Below are 21729 nucleotides of genomic sequence, written 5' to 3'. Positions count from 1 at the left end.
AACATAAGTCTACATTTTTATCAGCAGAATATTTTCATAAAACTGGGTATGAGATGTGTTCAGCTAGAACGTACTTTTCAAAATAAAACAATGTTTGATATATCCTAGACAGCTACCCTTTTGTTTATTGATGACAACTGAAACTAACCATCAAATGGATAAAGCAATCCAAGTCTAGGCAAGTAATCCTTAGGGCATATGAAAAAATGCCTTTTAAAAAAGATTTTTTCTAGATTGATTTAATGTAATTCACCAATAAAGCATCCTCAGAAGCATAATAAAAATTCTACATAAAATGACACAGCCAAGGGAAAAGGAGGATATACAGTTTGACAAAGCTTCAAAATGGATGTTAACATTAAAATTGAGCAGTCATGCAATTCCTGTATAATATAAAGATCAAAATTGCAGGGCACTAATTTTGCTTCTAATTTATAAGACAGTATGTTTATGGGGCTGCAAATAGTATATATAAAAAACATATCCAATGGCAAATGTTTTGAACTGTCATTTTTCTTCAGGAAAAAAATTGTCATTCAACAATAATTTGTACATTCTACCACACAGCACGAAGGAGAGCTAGACTATATTCACACATATAAAAATGTTCTTGAAAGATAAAATGTATCAAATTTCATTAAGAACCTGACCTCCTTTGTTCTACTTAGAATTTATTGATTTCTGCCTTCCGTCCTCTTTTGGTTCCTCTCACATATAAGTAGGAGTGTGGGAACATGTTCAAGGCGGCCAGGGTAATGGGAAGGCTTGCCTGTGAGCACACGTACTCTCAACCACACCCACAGTCACATATCCACACACACACAACCTCACACCCAATGCCCGGGAGCCACATTAAAATTATTATTTTTTGATATGCACTACACTCTATACATTATTGAATAGTGTGGAGCACGCATAATGCATGCCTAGAAGTACTAGAAGGAAGAGCACTGAAGGGGTTAATGTAGAACACATATAGGCAAATATTGTCAACTATTTTATTCAAATGTTTGGAACTTAAACACAAACTCATCATTAAGTTTTCACAAAATGAGACATCTGTCGCTTGAAAGGAAAAAAAATATTTCAGAAATATGTTTACAGAAATGTAAAAATATTAGGCATCGAGACAGATGTGAACATATTCAGTAAGTTGTCTTGTCTGTCAGTCTTCCTCTGAGCCGAAGATCTTATTGTACTCGCTCAGCATGAGCTCAGCTATCTGGTTTTGGTACACCATGTGGATCGCCATGTTCCCTGTTTCGTTTTCAGCTCGCAGAAGGGTGGGTCCAAATACGATCCCTAAGCTTTGGGTCGACATGAGGTTCTTGGAGGCTTTGGCCACTATCCTGTGAGGGGGGAGAGAGAGAGAAGGAGATAGAAAAAAAATATTCCATTAGAGTTTAAAATAGTAGCTACTTTTGAATTATCAAGTCCTGCATTCTTGAATTTTTTTTTTTAAATTTCAATTTAAAGAAGTAAAGGTACTGATTGCCTTTGGCAAAACAGAGAATGCAACATAGGCAAAAATTTTTCTAGGTCCAGAAAAACAATGTCTAAGACAACTATTTAATCTTCTACTACTTATGCTTTACTGTATGGAAATAGAACTGATGACTTTGGGGGGAAAGAGTTCATTGTCTCATATAGCTTGTTATCCCCATAGTACCTAGCTATTGCAGGTGCTCTATGAATGTCTGTGAAGTGAATAAATGAATAGAGTAAACAGCACAAATGACTGTGCAGATTTAACAGGATTCAGTCTTTGAAGTGTTTGTAGTCAGTGGAGGAAACAGGTGAGACATGCGTAAAATATATGAGAATCCAAATATGAAAAGTAGAAAACTATATGTATGATTAATGATAGAAGGTAGACACAAAGGCTGAGAAAAACATATTTTTAGTGCTTAGTGTGAGTAGAGTGTTCCAGGCAAATGCTAACCAGAATATGTGTAGTAGAGAAGGTAGGACCTGACACATGAAGGTGTATGGCAAAATTTGAAGTGACTACATTTATTTTGGAGAGCCAATTTATCTCATAACTCAATAAAATGCTAAATCCTGTAATATCTACACAGGAAAAGAGTTCCACTGGAATCAGAAATGTTTGCTTGTGTGAGGACTGTATGTAGAGCTAGAATACCAAGGAAACATTAGGATGTGGTTTTCTTCATGGTAACGCCTTGCCTGTGTCAACACAGGATTCTTAAAAAGAAAATAAAGCCCTGTTCTATAAATCGAGATTAAAGAATGCTAATTTTTAATATTGAGGCCTATTTGGTTTTATATTAAAATTAGGAAGAGGGAGAATTGAGTGATGTGAAGGGAACAGGGAAGGATAGGATGCTAAGAAATACTAAATTCTGCATTCCACCAGACACCTCGAGCCAAGGGATGTATGAGTGTAGAGAATAAATAGAGGCAAAGGAACACTTCACTGCAAGGCAGTGGGGTCTTTGGTCATAGAGCCCCTTATTGAACATGGGCACACTCGTTGGATTTTGGAGGACTCTTTGTTTGATCTATGTGGGCCTACAGAGCCCCCAGTTAGAGGAGGCAGGGAAACTTCCTTCATTTCCATCCCTTCACAAATACAAATTTCTAAAGTACCACTTCTGTGGCCAAAAGGGTATGCCTCATCTCTGAAAGAGGTTGAGAAGGACCAACACTATCCATTTGTGACTCCCCACAGCACAAGTTCGCAGTCAGCAATTTCTCCAGAGATCTTTATATTTTTTCTTCTCAGCAGAAGTTCTGGTCTCAGAATCAAGAGCATGGCCAAAGCTAGAGAAGGAAACCAAGACTGAGTTGACACAGGATGGAGAGTAGGAGACATGGAGCTGCATGTCAGCACTCCTCTTGGAGGAAGCATCCTCTATCTTAGCCGGCGGGTCACGGAAGAAAGCTCCTGTAATGCGTTCTGCCCGTGCGCCGGTTTCCTACATTTTCCACGTACAAATGTTCATGTTGTGCTTTTATGCACGTGTAAATATGGAACAATCATTCCATCTCAAACCTGTGTTCTTTGTGTCCATTTCTCTGCACACTTATTTGATTTTAATAACACCGACTTTAACTTATGTTTTCAAATAATCTTTTTATAAGTAGATTTTATTCAATAACATAGAGTTTTGTATTTTTGTTATATTTGCATTACTGCAGGTTAAATTTTCTTAGGTTGGAATTGTTTCCTAAGTTGGGGAAATCAAGTTATTTGCAATAACTCTTAGAAAAATTTGATGCAGTTAAGAAAAAAAGGAAGAAAATATGGATTTATATTACATAGAGCGCTTGCTATCTTTCTTATTCACAGTTACAAAATGTGTGCTTGTTTGTGGGTGTATAATATATACATTTTATTGACAATTTATGTTTTAAATGTTAACCAACTGGTATCTGGTGTGTTGAGAAATTAGCCAATCTTAGGTTAGAAAAGATGCTGAGAATGAAGACTAATTTGGGGTGTAAGTTACCAACTACTAAACTATATGATTCTTATAGATAGGTGATATATATTCTCATATTAGCATTTATATTAGATGAGATTCCTTCCTAATAGACAGTGGAAATACATATTTCTAGCAATGAAGGCCCCCGACTGGGGATATTTGGGAAGATGTATTAATACTATTATAAACTTCATTATTCAAATGTGGACGCACCAGGTCTCTACCTCAATAGACGCTTAAATTGTTAAGTAGTTAGTTTAGGACCATATAGGAAGTCAACCACAAGTTCAAAAAATAGCTAGAATACTATCCTACAAAATATTTAAATCCCAGGGTTTTTTTTAACCTCAAAACAATGGGTATCATAATTTCTACTCTTACTGTGAGGACCAGCTGAGCACTGCTAGTGCCATTATTTCTGAAGGCTTCAACTAGTAAAACATATGTACGGGAGAAACAGAGGCTATTGAAAGAAATAAGAGCCCTGCATGGCAGGGGAAAAAAAAAATCAATCTACTATCTAAGATAGAAAACTCCAAAAAGGATAAGTTGTATTTCCAGTAGCTTAAAATAAAGTTGAGCTGTATTATTGAAGGGTGGGATCTGATTCTGAAACCAAATGCATTTTTGCTATAGGTTTGGCACTATCTCCAGGACAGCTTTCAGGAAAGTGAATACTGCAACACACCATTTCTGGGATATGTTTCACAAAAACAGCATTCTAGGGTAAAATAAGTTTTGAAGAAAACTGTACGCCATTTTTCCTTCTTGAAAATTCACAATGCACGCTAGCATAATAAAGGCTCTGACAAGTCCTGCAGAAAGTATCTTTGTTTATCTTTGTGTGACTCACGTGTTCCCCACTTACTTGAATGTCATTTAGTCTCCTGAGTGACAACAAGGAGCACATATTAAAAAGAAAAATGTTGCTCTAGTTGCTTTGTTAAGGGCCTGCTAAATAAGCCTGACAATGTTACGGATTTACCCTCTTATGCCACCTTGGCGCTTCAGAAGGATATAGCAACTAACTCAAAGGTCAGACTGTGTTCCTTCCTGGAGAGTCCCACATTTTTGGTAGGGCTTAGATATCATTAAGTCTTAGACTCCACCACAGTGATGTAAATTTCACATTACAATTTAACCTATTTTCAGCAAAAAAAAAAAAAAAAAAAAAAAGGAAAGACACTCCCCTTCTATGATAAAACAAGGGCTAAGAAGCAAAAGAGCGCATCTGAAGGAGAGAGGTGGGAGCAAAGACATGGCCGAGAGATTAACAGGCAGTGAACTGATGGATGGGTAAAAAGGTGCAAAAACATTTGGACTTTAGATCAATATTTGGAAATTCCTCTGCATGTTTGTTTACTCACCATTAATTTACTCGTACGAAATCCTTAGAGCAAAGTACCTGACTCTAAACAACATGGAGAGCTCAAAGTTTAGTGCCTGCGAATGCTTGACTAATAGGAAAAAGACCCCAAAGTACAACTCTTGAAAAAGACTATTTATTAATACTGCTTAGTTTAAAATAGTCTGACAAAAATAATTATGATTTTATGAATTTGTTCATGAAATAGCACTTGATATATATTCATTGTAAAAGGAATTCTTATACTGCTCAGTAAAATTCAGGTTTATAAAATCTTGAAGTGGGTAAGAATTCATTTTTCTGGCAAGAGCTTAAAAGGATGATATACAGTTTACAGCATAAAAGGGAGAGGAAATGCCAGAGCTACTTTTTGTTGAGCCCAAATGGAAGTAGCAATGATCCATCAATTTAAGATTATTTTAGAAACAATCTATAATCCAGTGCTACAGATGTTGGACCCCAGACAAAAAAATCCTCGCAGCCTTATGCTGGGTAAGTTTTTCCAAGACTGAGCTGAATTGCTAACCCAAAGAAATTTCTTAGTTGCTTAAAATTACAGCCAAATGATTCAAACTGAAAGAGAGTTTACTATAAAACTCAAAATTAATGCTGAATTAAGAAGACCAAAGCATTTAATAACAGTCTAGCTCTAAACAGATATATGGATGCAAACTTCCTTTCAAGTTTGAGCTTCGCTGTGGCCATAATGACTTGCAAAGGAAGTTGAAAGCCACATAATTGCCTGCAGGACAGCTCTCAAGTTATTGGAAGTGTATTAAGTGTTCCCTTCCCTATCTCTGTAATGCTGTGATTTTCCAACACACGTAACTTGAAGGTGGTTTAACTTGAACAAGGAAAGTGTGGTGGTAAATGTACTCCTGCCATCAGGTCACACCTGGCTCACAAAATACAGCTCAGCCACCGTATGTGAAATGTTAATTGTGACTTTGACCATTTAAGTGAAAGAGGCTGTTAAAAATAAAATAAATTTTCAATGTGCTCAATTTGCTTCTTGTGTGCTATAGCTACTTTTGGGGGAATTCATGCTAACCATATGCTTGCCTATCCTTAATTTGCACAAGTTATACTACTATCTACACTAGATGCATTTTATTTATTTTTATATATGTAAATATATGAATAAATATATAAATATATAATATGAAATATACATAAATAAAATTATATATATATATATATATATGAATGATTGGGGACTTAGCAGGAATTCTACCTTCTCCCTTAAAGTCATGGCTGTATGTCAGAAAAAAATTTAAATATTGTAAAAGCAGAGGAGCACTCACCAATGACTTTGCATTTAACACTAATGTGTTTCAAGGTGGTCATTCATTGGTAATTCAGCTATTTGTATATGTGAATTTATAAATCAATTGGTTTAAATTAATTGTAAAGTCTTTAAATTTAGATCTAAATATGACATTTTTATTTTCTAAAAAATTAACAACTATCCTCCTACATGGAAATTATTGCTATATTCATACATTTTTGCTTCTTTTTAAAAATAAAGTTTACCATTTTAAAAAAGATTTTATTTACTTATTTTTAGAAAGAGGGGAAGGGAGGGAGAAAGAGAGGCAGAGAAGTATTGACTGATTGCTTCTCAAATGTGCCGGACCGAGGACCAAATCGACAACTCAGGAATGTGGCTTGACCAGGATCAAACTGGTGGCCTTCGGCTTTGCAGGGTGATGCCCAACCAACTGAGCCACACCGGTCAGGGCTTTACATTTTTTCTTTTAAATAATCTGTAAAGCCATGCACATGTAATTCTCAAAGCACATGATGGAAAGGAAGCTTTGCATGGCAGTTGCATGTTCACAGTTGACATGGCCTTAGTATTTGCATTTATTAAGTACCTCCTTTGCACTGATTTCAGTGAAGAAGATTGAACATTTTCAGTTATTGTTTCTTATTTTTATTGATTGGATGTTATAGGGAGATTCTAAAGTATCTTTTAAAGTAATATTCAGAATATCTAATAAAATAAGAGGAATGATAAAGTAAAAAGAATGAGTAGCTCATAGACTTCAAAAATGACTTATTTTACAGTTGTGATATGTATCCTATAATGTGACAACAGCCATAGATAAGTGGGTTATTAGAGCCAAATCCCTTCAATAGTAGGTAACATCATGAAAGAACACTAAGAGTTATTATTTGTTGAATATCTATTACGTGCTAATCACTACACTTCAACTATATCACAATTTTGAAAGACAGATTTAGAAAATCAGCTTCGATTTCTTTTTTTCTGATTATAAAGTAATACACTCAATTCGAGAGAATTTTAAAAGTTTAGAAAAGTATAATAAAGAAAAAACGCACCAGTAACCATAAACCATAATTCAATGTAACCATTCATAAAAATCTATTGGGTACCTGCTAGGTGTTGGGCACTGTTCTGGCTGTTGGTGACAGTGCAGTGAGTAAAATACGCTTCCCATATGAAGCTTATAATCTAGCAGGAGAACCAGAGAGCAAACAATACACTAAATAGTATGTAATATGATTTTAGGCACTGAAGTACTTCCAGGGAGACTAAGAGAAAGAGAAATAGTTGTTTTTCCACTGACCCTGGGGACCTTTTTAAAAAATGCTAACATCTTTAGATTTCTGGCCAAGATAGAGGCATAGGTAGATACACGTTGCCTCCTTGCACAACCAAAAGGACAACAAAAAATTTAAAAACAAAAAATAACAGAACTGCCTGGAAATCGAATTGTATGGAAGTCCGACAACCAAGGAGCTAAAGAAGAAGCATTCATCCAGACTAGTAGGAGGGGTGGAGAGGGGCAGCCGGCGTGGGGAGAATGCGTGGCAAGGCTGTGGCTGTAGGACCAGGTGGGTGAGTCAGTGGCTGGCAGTCAGGGTGGTCCCACATTTGTGTGCAGATAAACTGGAGGAACAGCTGGGGAGCATGACAGACTGCACAATCCAGGGTTCACAGTGTGGGAAAAGAAAGACTCAAAACCTCTGGAGGTAAAAACATGTGGGGGTTGCCGCAGCAGGAGAAACTCCCAGCCTCACAGGAGAGTCTGCTGGAGACACCCATAGGGTCCTAGAACGTATGCAAACCCACCCACCTAGGAATCAGCACCAGACAGTCCCAATTTGCTTGTAGGTAGCAGGGATGTGACTGAAAGCTGGCAGAGAGCCCAGCAAGTGGCATTGTTCCCTCTCGGACCCCTCCCCCACAGACAGAGTCACAACTCAGCAACCTGGGATGCTCTGCCCTGGCGAATACCTAAGGCTCCACCCCTTCCAATGTAACAGGCCTGCTGAGACAAAGAAATAAGGCCCAAATGAGAGAACAGATCAAAGCTCCAAAAATAGAACTAAATGATGAACAGATAGCCAACCTCTCAGATGCACAGTTCAAAACACTGGTAATCTGGATGCTCACTGAATTGGTTGAGTAGAGTTGCAAAATGGAGGAAAAAGTGAAGGCTATGCAAAGTGAAATAAAGAAAAATATACAGGGAACCAACAGTAAAGGGAAGGAAATGGACTCAAATCAACGATCTGGAGCAGAAGGAAGAGATAAACATTCAACCAGAACAGAAGGAAGAAACAAGAATTCAAAAAAAAATGGAGAGGCTTAGGAACCTCTGAAATAACTTTAAATGATCCAACATTCATGGTGTCAGAAGGAGAAGAGGAAGAGCAAGAAATTAAAAACTTATTTGAAAAAATAATGAAGGAGAACTTCCCCAGTCTGGCCAAGGAAATAGACTTCTGGGAAACCCAGGAAGCTCACAGAGTCCCAAAGAAGTTGGACCTAAGGAAGCACACACCAAGGCACATCATAATTAAGTTACCCAAGATTAAAGATAAGTAGAGAATCTTAAAAGCAGCGAGAGAAAAGGAGACAGTCACCAACAAAGAAGTTTCCATAAGACTACCAGCTGATTTCTCAAAAGAAAGCTTGCAGGTGAAAAGGGGCTGACGAAATGTTTTCAAAGTTATCAAAAGCCAAGGACCTACATCCCAGATTACTCTATCCAGCAAAGCTATCATTTCGAATGGAAGGGCAGATAAAGTGCTTCACAGATAAAATCAAGTTAACGGAGTTCATCATCACTAAGCCCTTATTATATGAAAAGTTAAAGGAACTTATCTAAGAAAAAGAAGATCAAAAACTATGAAAACAGAGGGGAGGGGAAGGGGAAGAATGGGGGAAAACGTACAGGGAATAAGCAGCATAAATAGTAGGTACAAAATAGGCAGGGGGAGGTTAAGAATAATATAGGAAAATAGAGAAGCCAAAGAACTTATATGCACAACGTATGGACATGAACTAAGGGTGGGGGGGGGAATACTGGGTGGAGGAGCAGTGTAGGGTGGAGGGGAATAAAGAGGAGGAATAAATGGGAAATCTGTAATAGCATAATCAATAAAATATATATTTAAAAAATACTAATATCTTCAAATCCATCTGCAGAGATGCTTGTTTACTTTAGTATGGGTGGGGCCTGGCTGGCAGCGGATAAAGCAGCCCCAGAAAACTCTTACGAGCAGAGAGCAGTGGAAGTGCTACCTGGAGCAGTCAAGGTGCCCAGTGCTTGAAGAAGCCCTTCCTAAGGAAAGGACACCTGGGCAGGGACATGCTTAGATGCACACCGGGGGAAGGAGAACCCCAGGCAGGGAAGAGTCAGTAGAAAACCCCAGTGGTGAGGTTCTCTTTTGTGGGTCTAGGCACAGAGCGGGTAGTGTGGCTGGAGGCTGGGGAGTGAGAAGGTGGGAGAGTCTGTGGGGTAACTGATGGCCTTGGGATGGAGTTAGGATTTAATTCTAAAGATAATGAGAATCCATTCTTGGGTATTGAACAGGAGAATGACTGTGCCAGGATTTAGTTGTTATAAATGTAGAAATAAAGAATTTATTTACCTACATATTCAAAAATCCTTTCTATATAATTCTACATTAAATATTTTTCACTTTTGTATACATAATATTTATTATTCACTTATATATGTGGTATTAATGTATTCATTTCCTTATATGGGATGGAATGGGTTGTAACCATGATTTCTTAGTATGAATGAAATTGATATATTAAAAAATTTTTCAATGTACTCTTCCTCCGTATTTTGGAGTACAGTAGATCCCCAGAAAACTGAGGAGTGATTTGTTTGTAAACCAAATTTCCTTTGTTTGTTGCCTGAGAGCCATGTGATTGATCATAGAGGTACTAGCATGAAAGGACTTTTGGGTCAAGAATCAAGACCCAAAGATTTGTGAGACAATTGAGACTTTTTTCACGAAATTGTTCACGAACAAGACATTCGAGAACAAAGGTTTGACTGTATTTCTTTAGGTAGTGGTTCCCAGCCAGAGGCAATTTTGCTGTTCCCATGAGGCATTTGGCAATTTCTGTAGACGTTTTTGGTTTTCATGACTGGGTGGGGAGTTGCTACTGGAATCTAGTGGGTGGAAGCAGAGGATGCTGCGAACCATTCTGCAATGCCCATGATAGCCCCCACAACAAGAATTAGCCCGTCCAAAATGTCATTAACACTGCTGTTGAAAAAACCCTGCTATAAGATAAAATACTAGAAATGCAACAACTAGGTCAGTCATTCTCAAACTTTACCATTCAGGAGGATAATTTGGAAGCCATCTTGAAACACAAATCGCTTGCCTCTATTCCCAGATTTCTGAATCAGCAAATCTGGAAAGGTGTTTGAGAATCTGCATTCCTCTCAGATTCCCAGGTGATGATGATACTGCTGGTCAGGAGACCACACTTTGAAAACTTGCAAAAGATCATTAACTTATTGTGGCTCTTCATTCTTTTTTTAAATTTTTATTTATTGATTTGGAGAGAGAGAAAATGGGAGGGAGGGGAGAACAAGAGAGAAATAAAGATTTTTTTTGTTCTACTTATTTATGCATTCATTGGTTGATTCTTGTTTGTGCCCTGACCAGGGAACCAGCCCACAACCTTGGCGTATCAGGATGACGTTTTAACCAACTGAGCTACCCAGCAAGGGCTCCTATTCTCTTAAAATATGATAACCTGAGAAATGTTAGCACCTTCTATTGCATGTAACATGTAGTCCTGTTATCATTATTATCATTTGATATTAATCTTTTTAAGTAATTGCCAATTTGATAGGTTTTAAAATGGTTTTCTTTGAATTTAGGATTCTTTGAACTTAGGAAATGGGGAAAAAATAAAAAATTAAGCATTCATGTAGATTTTCTTTTCTGTGAATAGCTGTTTGTATCCTCTGCCCCTTTCCTACTGAGAGCTTATCAGTTTGTTTGTTTAATCCATTTATTTACTTTGTACAATAAAACTAATACGTAGCCTTTGAAAAATGTATAATCAGAAGTATGTAGAGTAAAAAAGTAAAATTCTCTCATTTTTAATTAAAATGCCTTTATGTTAACTATAATTAACAGATGGGTGTTCCTTCTGGATTTTTTTATTTACCCATCTACCTATCTGCATATATATTTTTTCTTTCTGAAAATTGAGATAAAAATACATAAAATGCTACAATTTGCTTTCTTTCCCTTTAAGTATATATTGTGGGCATTTTTCCAAGTCAGTACATATAAAAATACCTCATCCTTTTTAAAAAGTTGTTATATTTTATAGTATGGAAATATCTTTATTTAACCATTGTCCTTCTGGTGGGCTTTTTGATTACTTCTAATTCTTTATTACTACAGGCAATGCTACAATCTTATATATGCAGATTTGTGAGTTTTTTTATGTATTAAAAAGCATGACATTTTATTCTTCTTGTTGTATTTACATTCTCCCAGATTTTTTTTTGTTTTTGTTCCTTAGTTTTGTTTATTTAAATTTTTATGTGGTCATATCTAGCACTATTTCTTTTTGAATTTCTACCATTGTTTTTGTTATTATAAAATTCATACATTTAAGAGACCAGGCAAATATCAATGTTTTATCCTAGCTTTTCTTTAATGATTTCATTTTCTCATTCTCTAATTCATCTCAAATATTTTTTCTTGTGTGAAATGTGATGTAATCTAAATTAATTTTTTTCTCCAAGATCCAGCTAATCCCCCCATAACATTTGTTGAGAAAATCATGCATTCTCCTTTGATTTGTGATGCCACGTTTTCATTCAGTTTCCTATACTCTCACACACACACACTGGGTACATCTTACTCTGTTGATAATTCTGTGTGGATTCTAAACTAGCACTTTGCTGTTTAAATCACTGTAATTTTAATATATATTAGGAATATTTCTCCAACCATTTTTTTTTCTTTTTTGGGTGTGAAAGACAATCTTCAAATGAATTTTTTACAGATGAACAAAATGAATCTCAAGAAAGATTGAATAATTTCATCAAAGCCACATAGTAAGTGACAGCACCTAGATTAAGATGAAGATTGTTATTACTGTGGGATATAGATATTTTCTTTACAAATAACTAATATTCAAACATTTTGCATTTGAACTCAAGGGCTTACTCAAAGTGAGGCCTGAGGCCTGAGGAATCCCTCAAAGATCTGTGAGTCAGAGAGTCAGCAAGAAGTCTTGGGAGACATATTTTAATCTTTTAGTCACATCTAAGGATATATTAACAAAGATAAGAAGGGTGTTCAGGTAGAAGAAAAACCAACCTTTTTCTCCAGATTCACACAGTGTTTCATACTTCTGAAAGCATTAATTTCTCATTGTGAATGGAACTGCACTTTTGATGAGATAGCCTGAGAATTTCAGCCATGGGTTCATTTAGGTGTTTGCTCTCAGGCTTTAAAAATGATTTTTGCCACCTGTATTTGACTCTGTCATCAGGAAGAGAAGTCTTGGATTTTATTCCCTGAGCTCTGCTGATCTACCAGTATCACTGATAATATCACCATCCCGGAATTTGGGGGAGAAAGGTTAGGAATATCTTTTCAAAAGAAAAAATTATAAGACTGCCGTTATTCTATACCTAGAATTTGTCCAATAGGGCAGGTAAAAAAACTAGAATGTGCTAGTAGCATTTTCTACACAATAAAATATGTATACAGGGGGTTGTGCGGGGATCAGCATTATTTAGTTCAAGTAGAATAAGGCACCAAGTACAAGATATTAGTGGAAAATATAGAACCTAAATATTTGCCTTATGATGTTAGAAAAATTAAAAGGAACACTATCAATATGCAAAGTCAGAATCCATCAACCTCCTGTTCACACAGGTGAAGAGAACCACTATTTCATTTCCCACTAAGGGCATCTATATCAAATCTTCAGCAGTTACTTGAAAGTTGTCTTTTTGTTTAAAAGATCCCCAAATAGCTGAAAGATAATCATTTGCAATTTGGGCATCCTCATTCAATCAACCATGCTTAATTTTACTGACTGAGGAAAATTGAGTTTTAGATGATTTTTACAGAGACTTGATGTTAAGAAGGATGTCCCCAAGGAGATCCAAGGTGAGCATGCCCAGCAGAGTGATGTGCTCCTCAGTGGTGGAGCAAAGGGACCGAAGAAGTGTGATTTGGAATAAAACAAAACCAAAGGAGCCATGATGACTGAATGTAAAAAGTCATGATATGGAAGAAAAAGTCAACTGTCCTCTTGTAAATTCATTTACTAGAATTGGCCCAGAGATGAATATTACCTTCCTACCAAGAATTAGAGTTGTGAATATAGACTAGGCTGCTACAAAGGATTCATATTTATTATAAAAACTAGAAAATGCAGACAAGTCAAACAGAAAATAAAAACCCTTCATAATCCCATCACTTAGCTATTACTACTATTAATGTTTGGTTGCTATAGATTTTTCCACACATACACTAGAAAAGTAGAGGGAACATTTATCAAGATTATTAAATATTTCAAAAAGATTTTATTTATTTATTTTTAGAGAGAGGGGAAGGGAGGGAGAAATAGAGGGAGAGAAACATCAATGTGTGAGAGACACATCAATCGGTTGCCTCTCTCGCACCCCCAACTGGGGACCTAGCCTGTAACCCAGGCATGTACCCTGACTGGGAATCGAACTGGCAACCCTTTGGTTTTTAGGCCAGCACTCAATCCATTGACCCACACCAGTCAGGAAAAGGTCATTAATTATTTTGTGTATAAAAAAGGCATGAGGTTCCCATCAAGAGGCATGCAGAAATGTCTAAGATTCCTGTATTGGATGGAAATGAATGACGTTTAAAATGTCTGGGCTCCCAGATTAATGATGAAAGAGTGCGCATTCTTGGAAAGTCAAAATATCACTTGAGATGAGGTGGAATAAAATATAATAACTGAGGTTTCTTCTCTACCCTTCCTTATACCTCTTGCTTTTCCCCTAGTTTCAGTCAGAAGCATTTTTTACCTCAGTGGAGGGATACTATAGCAGAAAAGTCGAAAAAGTGCTTTGAATTTTTGCAAGTGAGGGTTTTGAATTGCAAAGAACTAATGTACCTTTGAGTTTCAAAAACTGAAATGTCTAAGAAATCAGAGTTGCAGCTATGACTTAACCAATGGATTGGAAAGTAGATGAAGGACCAGGCTACCCTGCTGCCAGACAAAAGAAAGATTTTCTGGACTGGGAGAAGAAGAGTTAGAGAGAAGAGAAGAGAGCTGAGACTCTGGTGAGGTCCCACAGAGGTGGTGAGTCCCGAGCCCTTCCCATCCCTCTTCCCTAGGGATACAGGCTGTTAGAAGTTTTGAGGATTCTGAGATTGGACAGATCCATATTACTCTTCTTGGGGAAAACCTGGGGATATGGCAAGATTCCAGAATTCCTCTTCTTCAATATATCAGGAATCATTAAATAAAAATTACTGCATGGTTTATCAAGGCAAAGGTGGCATTAAAATAGCTTCACAGAATTCTGCCTGAACAGTGACTGAAACTCAGACCTGGGATCGGAAGTTAAGGATGATGACAGAAAACCGAAAGGAAATGAAGACCAGTCTGAACAGATGACATAAGCCAGACACGTCCTACCCTGCTTATCGGCTTTAATATCTTTCTTCAGTTGATTGTAAACATCTTGAGCACCAGGACTTGATTTGTTTTTGTTTAGTGCAGTATCCCTAGATCAAGATTAGTGTTTGGCTCAATAAAGGTGCTCAATAAATACTTATTGAAATACCATATAAACAGATGTTTTCCTTGGTTCCACCAAATGCTTAGACTGTATGTAGTCATCCAGGATGAGAAACAAGACAGGAAAATGTCTGCAAGACACTCTGAATTGACTTGATTGAAATCATTTAGAAGAATGGGCTTTATCAGATAAATTAGTTTTGATTATGGCACAATAATTTTGTTCCTTGCACACTTGAGTTTCATACCTACTCTGAGATAATAAGAACACCAAAGAAGAGATGAAGAGAGCTAGTGTTTCTTGAGAGCTTGTTAGGGGCCTGTAATTGTGCAGGGTGACTTTCTTTCCCATGTACTACCTGACAATGAGTTTCCAACATGTACCCAACTTGAACAAAACACACACATCTGTATTCTTCTGTTGTATAATAAATTCTATGGTCAGGATTAAATATCCAATTTTTTAGGGACCATTTTCAAGTTCTGTACTGGGCTTTGTAAAAGGGTCTTTCCTAGTCTCTGGCTGTTAATGGACCATTCTCATACTAATAATTTGTTATTGATGGTGGCTGTTTTAGACAGAGACGGGCAACTCAGACTTTCTTTCAAGGAAGGACTTTCTGCCTATATGTGGGTAGTGAGGTTAGCAGATGGGCTCCAGCTGTTTTCTTCTTCAAAGTTTGCCTCAACTGCAGTGAGCCACCTTGCCCAAGGGCACTGACTGATCTATGTGACTGTCGCACCCACTGTGGAACAATGGACTGCATGTACTCCAGCAGTTGTACTCTGTGCAGTTGGCTGAGGCTAAGTTGGGTTCACATTAAGGTTCACCTTCCTCCTCTGCCAGTCCTGCTCCCACGTCCTCTTTTCTGTAAGAGTTGATCCAGAATAAATGCCCTGCATGTCAAACTGTGTTTTGGAACTTAATCTGTGGTTATTGCTTCTAGGGCTGCTCTAGGAAGCCAGCAAAAATGGGGATTTGGAGCTCGGTCACTTCCTGGCTGTCTGGAAAGGGGGGTCTGCCAGTGGTGAAAGGCAAGTACAGCCAGGTCTTGGCACAAGGTGGCAGTCCAAATGTTAAAACTCTCACTGGTAGTTAATTGAGATGTTATACCCATGGAGGAGTAGTGCGCAATATATTAGGCTCTTAAAAATAATGCTAGGATGTTGTGGATAGTGACTATAAGGTCAATGAAATTGAAGGACTACTGCTAAACATCATTTACACTCTGCAAAAAAGTTGTTTGAAATTATAGGCCTTTACCCTGTAAATAAGGGTTGGCTGCGGGAAAGCCCATTACAAAACTAAGCTTATTGATAGTGTTGGAGATGATACGACAATGAAACAATAAAGATCAGGAGGTGGGCTTCATTGCTAGTAGCCAGGTAGATACAAATATAATAATTAGCAGTACGGACCAAGAGAGGGGCCAAGAGGACTTGACTCAGCTATGAAGACTCTTAATATTGTAGAACATGGCATCCCCCAGGAGCACAGTAAATAGGCAGCCAACATGGATGCTATTTAGCTTGTATCACTATATTAGAATAACGCATCTAGTCATTGTTTTGTCAGCTACTACTGCTTCCCGGGCACTTGCAGCTTCTTGGGTCCGGGGACCAGCAGGCAAAGAGAAGAGTGACCATCTAGTCAGGGGTCATTAACCATGATCAAATAGAGGATGCAGGGTTGTTGTTACAGAGTGGGGATAGGGAATAATATCTGTGGAATCCAGATGATACACATAAGCCTCCAAGTTCTCTGTCACTCAATTTCTATGTTTAACGGATAGAGCAGAAATCCTTGTCTAAGAAGATACAGTGATTAGGAGCATGCATCTCTCAGGGATGAGACTGGGTCAGCTCCCATGACCAACAGGCTATAACTGAGGGTGAGAGTGATAACTGAGATTCCCAGAATGGATAGTGGAGGGGGACAATGAGTATCAGCTGTGGGCTCAGATCCAGCTTCAGGTGTAGGGCTTGAATTTTCCTTACTATAGCTGCTTCTTCAAAGGCTTCCTTGGGAAGTGAGGCCTCCCGGAGTCCTGGGGGACCTGTTCTTCAAACCTACATACAGAATGGATTAGCGTGGCACAAATGGTGGACTGTGATAGATACAAAATATTCTGCCCAGATGTGTCTTCAAGGAATAACACCCAACTACAGGTGGTGGTGGTGGTGAGCAGTTGGCTTCAGCAGTCAGCCCCTGCAAGTTTTCTTCAGCTGAAGAGAGTCCCCCAACACTCTTGGAGACAGACCATGGCCAATGACTGGTCACAGTGGGGGTAGACAGGCCGACTCAGTTTGGTCCATTTAGGGACAACTCTGATGGGACAGGGATGCTTCAGAACTCCTGTCAGCTTGCCAACCTTTGTTGGCCTCACATCATAATTTGACTTCTCTTCTGTCCTTGTCATGCTCCACCCCTCCTTCCGATGAAGTTTATAGAAAACTGGTGCCATGTTATATCTGGCCTGCAATGGTAGCCTTGAGCTCTGGGGAATCAGAAAAAATTCTAGTAGAAAGAGAGCTGGCTCATGAAAGAAGAGACCTAAAATCTAGCCCTGAGTCTAGCCCTGATCAGCTCTGTGTTCATGAACCATTCCCTTCCATTCCCAATTCATGTTTCATCATCACCAAAATGGGGATGAAACCATCATGCTTTATGTATACTGCTTTATATTTTCTAAACTTGCTCTGGTCATTCTGGAGCAGAGGCTTAGTCCTCACTGCATGTTAATATCGTGTGCATATTCAGAACCTTATCAATGTCAGGGGACTCAACCACAGATAATCTGTTACATTTGGCCTGTAGTTAGGTATGGGTTCGATAAAAACTGCCTCTTTTTCTATCGTGCCTGGGGAGAGAACCACTGCTTTAGGGAAAACCTGATATCTGGACTCTCCGAATCACAAGTTCTTGTGCTCTGAGGTTCTCTAAGCCTTGGATTCCTTGCCCAGAAACTGACACCAAGGGTTGCTTTGAAGGTTCAGTTAAAAATGTGTGCAAAACCCTTTGCAAATTATAGAAACACTGAAGTTTATTATACATAATTACATTTGCTTTTGTCACTTGTTATTTTATAAACAAAGAAAAGGAGATTAGGACTCACTGGTGTTCCATTCTGGCTAGAGCTTCTAAAAAAGCAAAAGGATCACACAGAGATTCTGATTGAGTAGTCCAGGGTTGAGGCCCAGGTGTCTGAGTTTCTAAATAGCTTCACATGCACATTTGGCACATAGTTAGGTTAAAAGGCTTTTTGGTAAAGTCACCCGTCCAAAGGTCACCCAGCCAATTAAGTCAAAAAGCCGTGACTCAAGTCTACATGCCTGGTGAGTTTTATCCATGCTGAGTTTTCATTCTTGCACATGAGTCTTATCATAATATTATATATGTTAGTCATAAAATATAGTAATAGAGATAAGAGGGATTTTGAATTTAAAACATTGTATAAATATAATGTGCTATGATTATTAAATATTAAAATAACAATTCCTATCCCATTAGAACTAAACCATGTGATTTGTGTGCTTTTAGTGAGTAAGAGGTGAACCTCTGTAGGTAACATAAGGTATTTTTAAGATTATATGAACCAAGCATAAATTAAACAAAGTGACACCAAGGCTGAAATAATGTAAGCAAGCACAGAATGAAACATTTCAGTGAATTCAAAATAGAGTAATGTACTGCTACTGTACTGCTCTCTTGAACACGCTGACTTAATTTAGCATCATGAAGGAAGAGAAGAGGATAAAGACAGAGAGAAGGATAAATAGAGAACTGAAGATCATTTTAGTGCGATCATGACCAGGCCATTCATATTTCTCATATAGCCTGGAAACAATCTCGTACTTATTGGAAGATGTGACCTTTAAATGTTCCTTACTTGCAAAAAAGATAAATATTCTAGAAGCCGGGTGTTAGCTTGTAGAATCATCTGTCCTGCCTGCTCTGGGATTGGAGGCTACTACAGGGAGAGTACACATTGTAGATGAGCGAATGTGTTATGTGTTCTTTACATTTGCAGACTTTAGGGTAAGCTTTCTTTGACAGCTCTCTGATTTCTTTAACATAGCAAATCTTTAATCAGTCTAGATATGTTATAATGTGATCTTTTACAGTGAATTGACCTGAGTTGAGTAGTTGAGTTGAAATGTGTATATTTCCCCCTCAAAAGCTGACTTGTAGGGGAAAAAAAATCAGATATTCTATGATATACTTTGCCTTAGTGACAAGATGTTTTGGGGGAAATCATCCAAGCTTGAAATAAAATCTTTATTGAAAGTAATTCTACATTCATGCCAGTCAGATACATTGTATGATTAGACCAGATATCCCAGGGGGAAAACTACGGTATATGCACCAGGCAGAGTTGATTATTCGGAGTTCCTGTCAGTTCTTAACTTCCTGACAATGGCTGAAGTATTCACAGCCCCTACAACTCTGTTTTCATCTTTATTTTGAGAGAAAGTTAATACACTTTACCTTAACTACACCAAATGTACTGGAAAATAACCCAGTAATAAGATACACCCCGTCTACCAAGTGATAGCTGTAATGTAGAGAGCATTTAGCTGTGCATTTTAAGGAAACAAATATAAGCAGCAAATGACTGAAAGATATTGTGATTATTTTTTCTGCTTGAACTTTAAATTTTCCTGGCAAAGCCTCCTGTGTGCTGTCTTAAAATCAACGTGTATAAATAATCATGGAGCCAAGTAAATGGCTTTTATTGTAAATTCTCTTCAAATGGCAGGGCAATCTTTATTGCTATTATTATTATTATTAGAGCAATTCGCTTATCAATGTTATTTGGTGTCAGAAAGAAAGACATAGGTGTGCCAGGTAATACTTGGTTCTGCTTAGGGAAACTAATTCTGAAAATGACACCCTAAGAATCGTTTTTTGGGGGGTGTAGTTAATACTGCAAGAAATAAGAGAGAAGGCGCGATTTTGTAGGGGTTCAGAGCATAAACCATCATAACGTGTTCCTCTATGGTTCCTCTGCGGTATGCGAATTGTTTTGAACTGAAGGCAGTTTGAACAACGGGCTTAACAGAAATTTCTGCCCCTCTGGATACTAAAGAGAAGAACATGAATTATGGACCTTGCCCATAATAAGAGATTATCAGAGATAAGCTTTTTGACCTATAATACATATGCGGCAGGCAAACGACTAATTACGGGACATGTGCCCTCCCAGTAATGATCTTCTGAAGCTCGAAGGTGCCTTACCTCATCTTTAGCTTGGAATATGTTATAACAGGAGGGACCCAAAAACACCCTGAACTTACTTATAAACAAAACTGTATTGTATTTTACCGTGTATAATGAGCACTTTTTTGCCCAAATTATTGAGGGAAAAATAAGGATGTGCATTATACATGGGTAGCACTAATTCTGTATCTATGTAAATATTTTAAATTCTTTTATTCATGTTTATGTGTCAAAGGTGTAATTCTAGAAAGCAATAATGTATCTATATGCAAAATAATACCCTGGAATATGACAGTTTTGTTTCTAAATGTAAATAAGTAAAAAATTGAATTAAAAAAATTAAAAGGAAAGATTTTTTTCCATGAAAGTTTGGGCCAAAAACATAGGTGTCCATTCTACACAGCAAAACATGGTATTTATTCTTACATGTTTAAACTTCAGTCACCTTCAAACTCTCCATTTTATTCAATATACCTTTGAGACACATTTTGCACTGCTCAGAACAGTTTTTGAATTCATCAATTTTGATACCTTTTGGTGCTTCTGTTGTTTTTTGTTTTACCTCTTCCACATCAGCAAAACATTTCCTTTGAGCACTTTTTTTTTAAATCCAGGGAAACAAACATAGCTGCTCTGGGTTAGATCAGGTGAATAAGAAGGGTGAGGCATGGGGGTCACGCTGTTTTGGTCAAAAACTGATGAACACCGCACAGTGTGGGCAGGTGCACTTGTAAATCACCCATCATGAAAGGGGCAAACACGTTGAAAGAATCTTCAAAAAAAAAATTCACTGAAACTGAACATAACCTCTCATAACAACACCAGCTGGTACACTGATACAGATGGGTTCCAAGAAAACTCACCTAGCAGGGGAAGCCTGTACTACAATGGGCCCACCCTCCAGAAGATAATTTCATTTTGGGGGGGTCCCCTCTCATTACACCCATGTTCTCTTTCTGTCTCTAAATCTCTTGTGCACATGAAATCTCTGACTCTCACATGTATGTGGAGTTCATATATATATCTATATATTCCCATACATATGTATGTATTAAATTTGGTTATTTTCTCTTGTTAGTCCATCTCACATCTATTTGACTAGTAGACCAGCCGAAAGAAACTTGAGGGTAGAAGAAAGTTTCTTTCTCCCTTCTACAACTTTAAATTTGGATTTATATTCTCATTCACTGTAAAGACAACACGTCATTGTAGTTCTAGAAGAAAAGGAAAGGCATGACCCCCAGGAGATGCTTGCTAATAATCACAGTCATTTAAAACTTCAGGATTTAGCTTCATAATTATTACCTTTTGGCCGTATACTCTAAAATACATTGTTCTCATGTCACCAAAGAATGAAAGCAAGAAGGTGAAGTGGCCCATGACTCAAGCTTAAGGACAGAAATGATAGCCTAGTATCATGTTGCAGAATATGACAACACATTCCCCTAGACAAAGAGTCTTAAGGTGAAAAGAATACGTATTCCAAGAACCACATTTCCTGTTGGAGCAACGCATGGTTAAAAAACAAATTAAAACTTTTGTTTTAAAAACTTTGTTTTTATATTAAAAAAAGATTTTGGATGTTTTTTTAATGGGTGAATGGATAAACAAATGGTGGGACTTCATACAATGAAATACTATCCAG

General features: G+C 37.5%; 1 protein-coding gene across 1 annotated transcript in view; it reads right to left on the bottom strand.

The window, feature by feature from the left end:
- Positions 1–1165: 1165 nt before the first annotated feature.
- Positions 1166–21729, bottom strand: part of ARHGAP15 (Rho GTPase activating protein 15) — a 609081-nt gene continuing 588517 nt past the window's right edge. The window contains exon 14 of the mRNA XM_054562678.1: positions 1166–1349. Coding sequence (XP_054418653.1) covers positions 1166–1349 — 184 coding nt within the window. The remainder of the gene's footprint in view (positions 1350–21729) is intronic.

The sequence above is a fragment of the Pteronotus mesoamericanus genome, unplaced genomic scaffold, assembly GCF_021234165.1.
Source record: "Pteronotus mesoamericanus isolate MK-2021 breed Mesoamerican mustached bat unplaced genomic scaffold, CSHL_Meso_final scaffold_651, whole genome shotgun sequence".
In the NCBI taxonomy this organism is placed as follows: domain Eukaryota; kingdom Metazoa; phylum Chordata; class Mammalia; order Chiroptera; family Mormoopidae; genus Pteronotus; species Pteronotus mesoamericanus.
The sequence above is the reverse complement of the archived record's forward strand: the minus strand, read 5'-3'. Positions and strand labels throughout refer to the sequence as shown.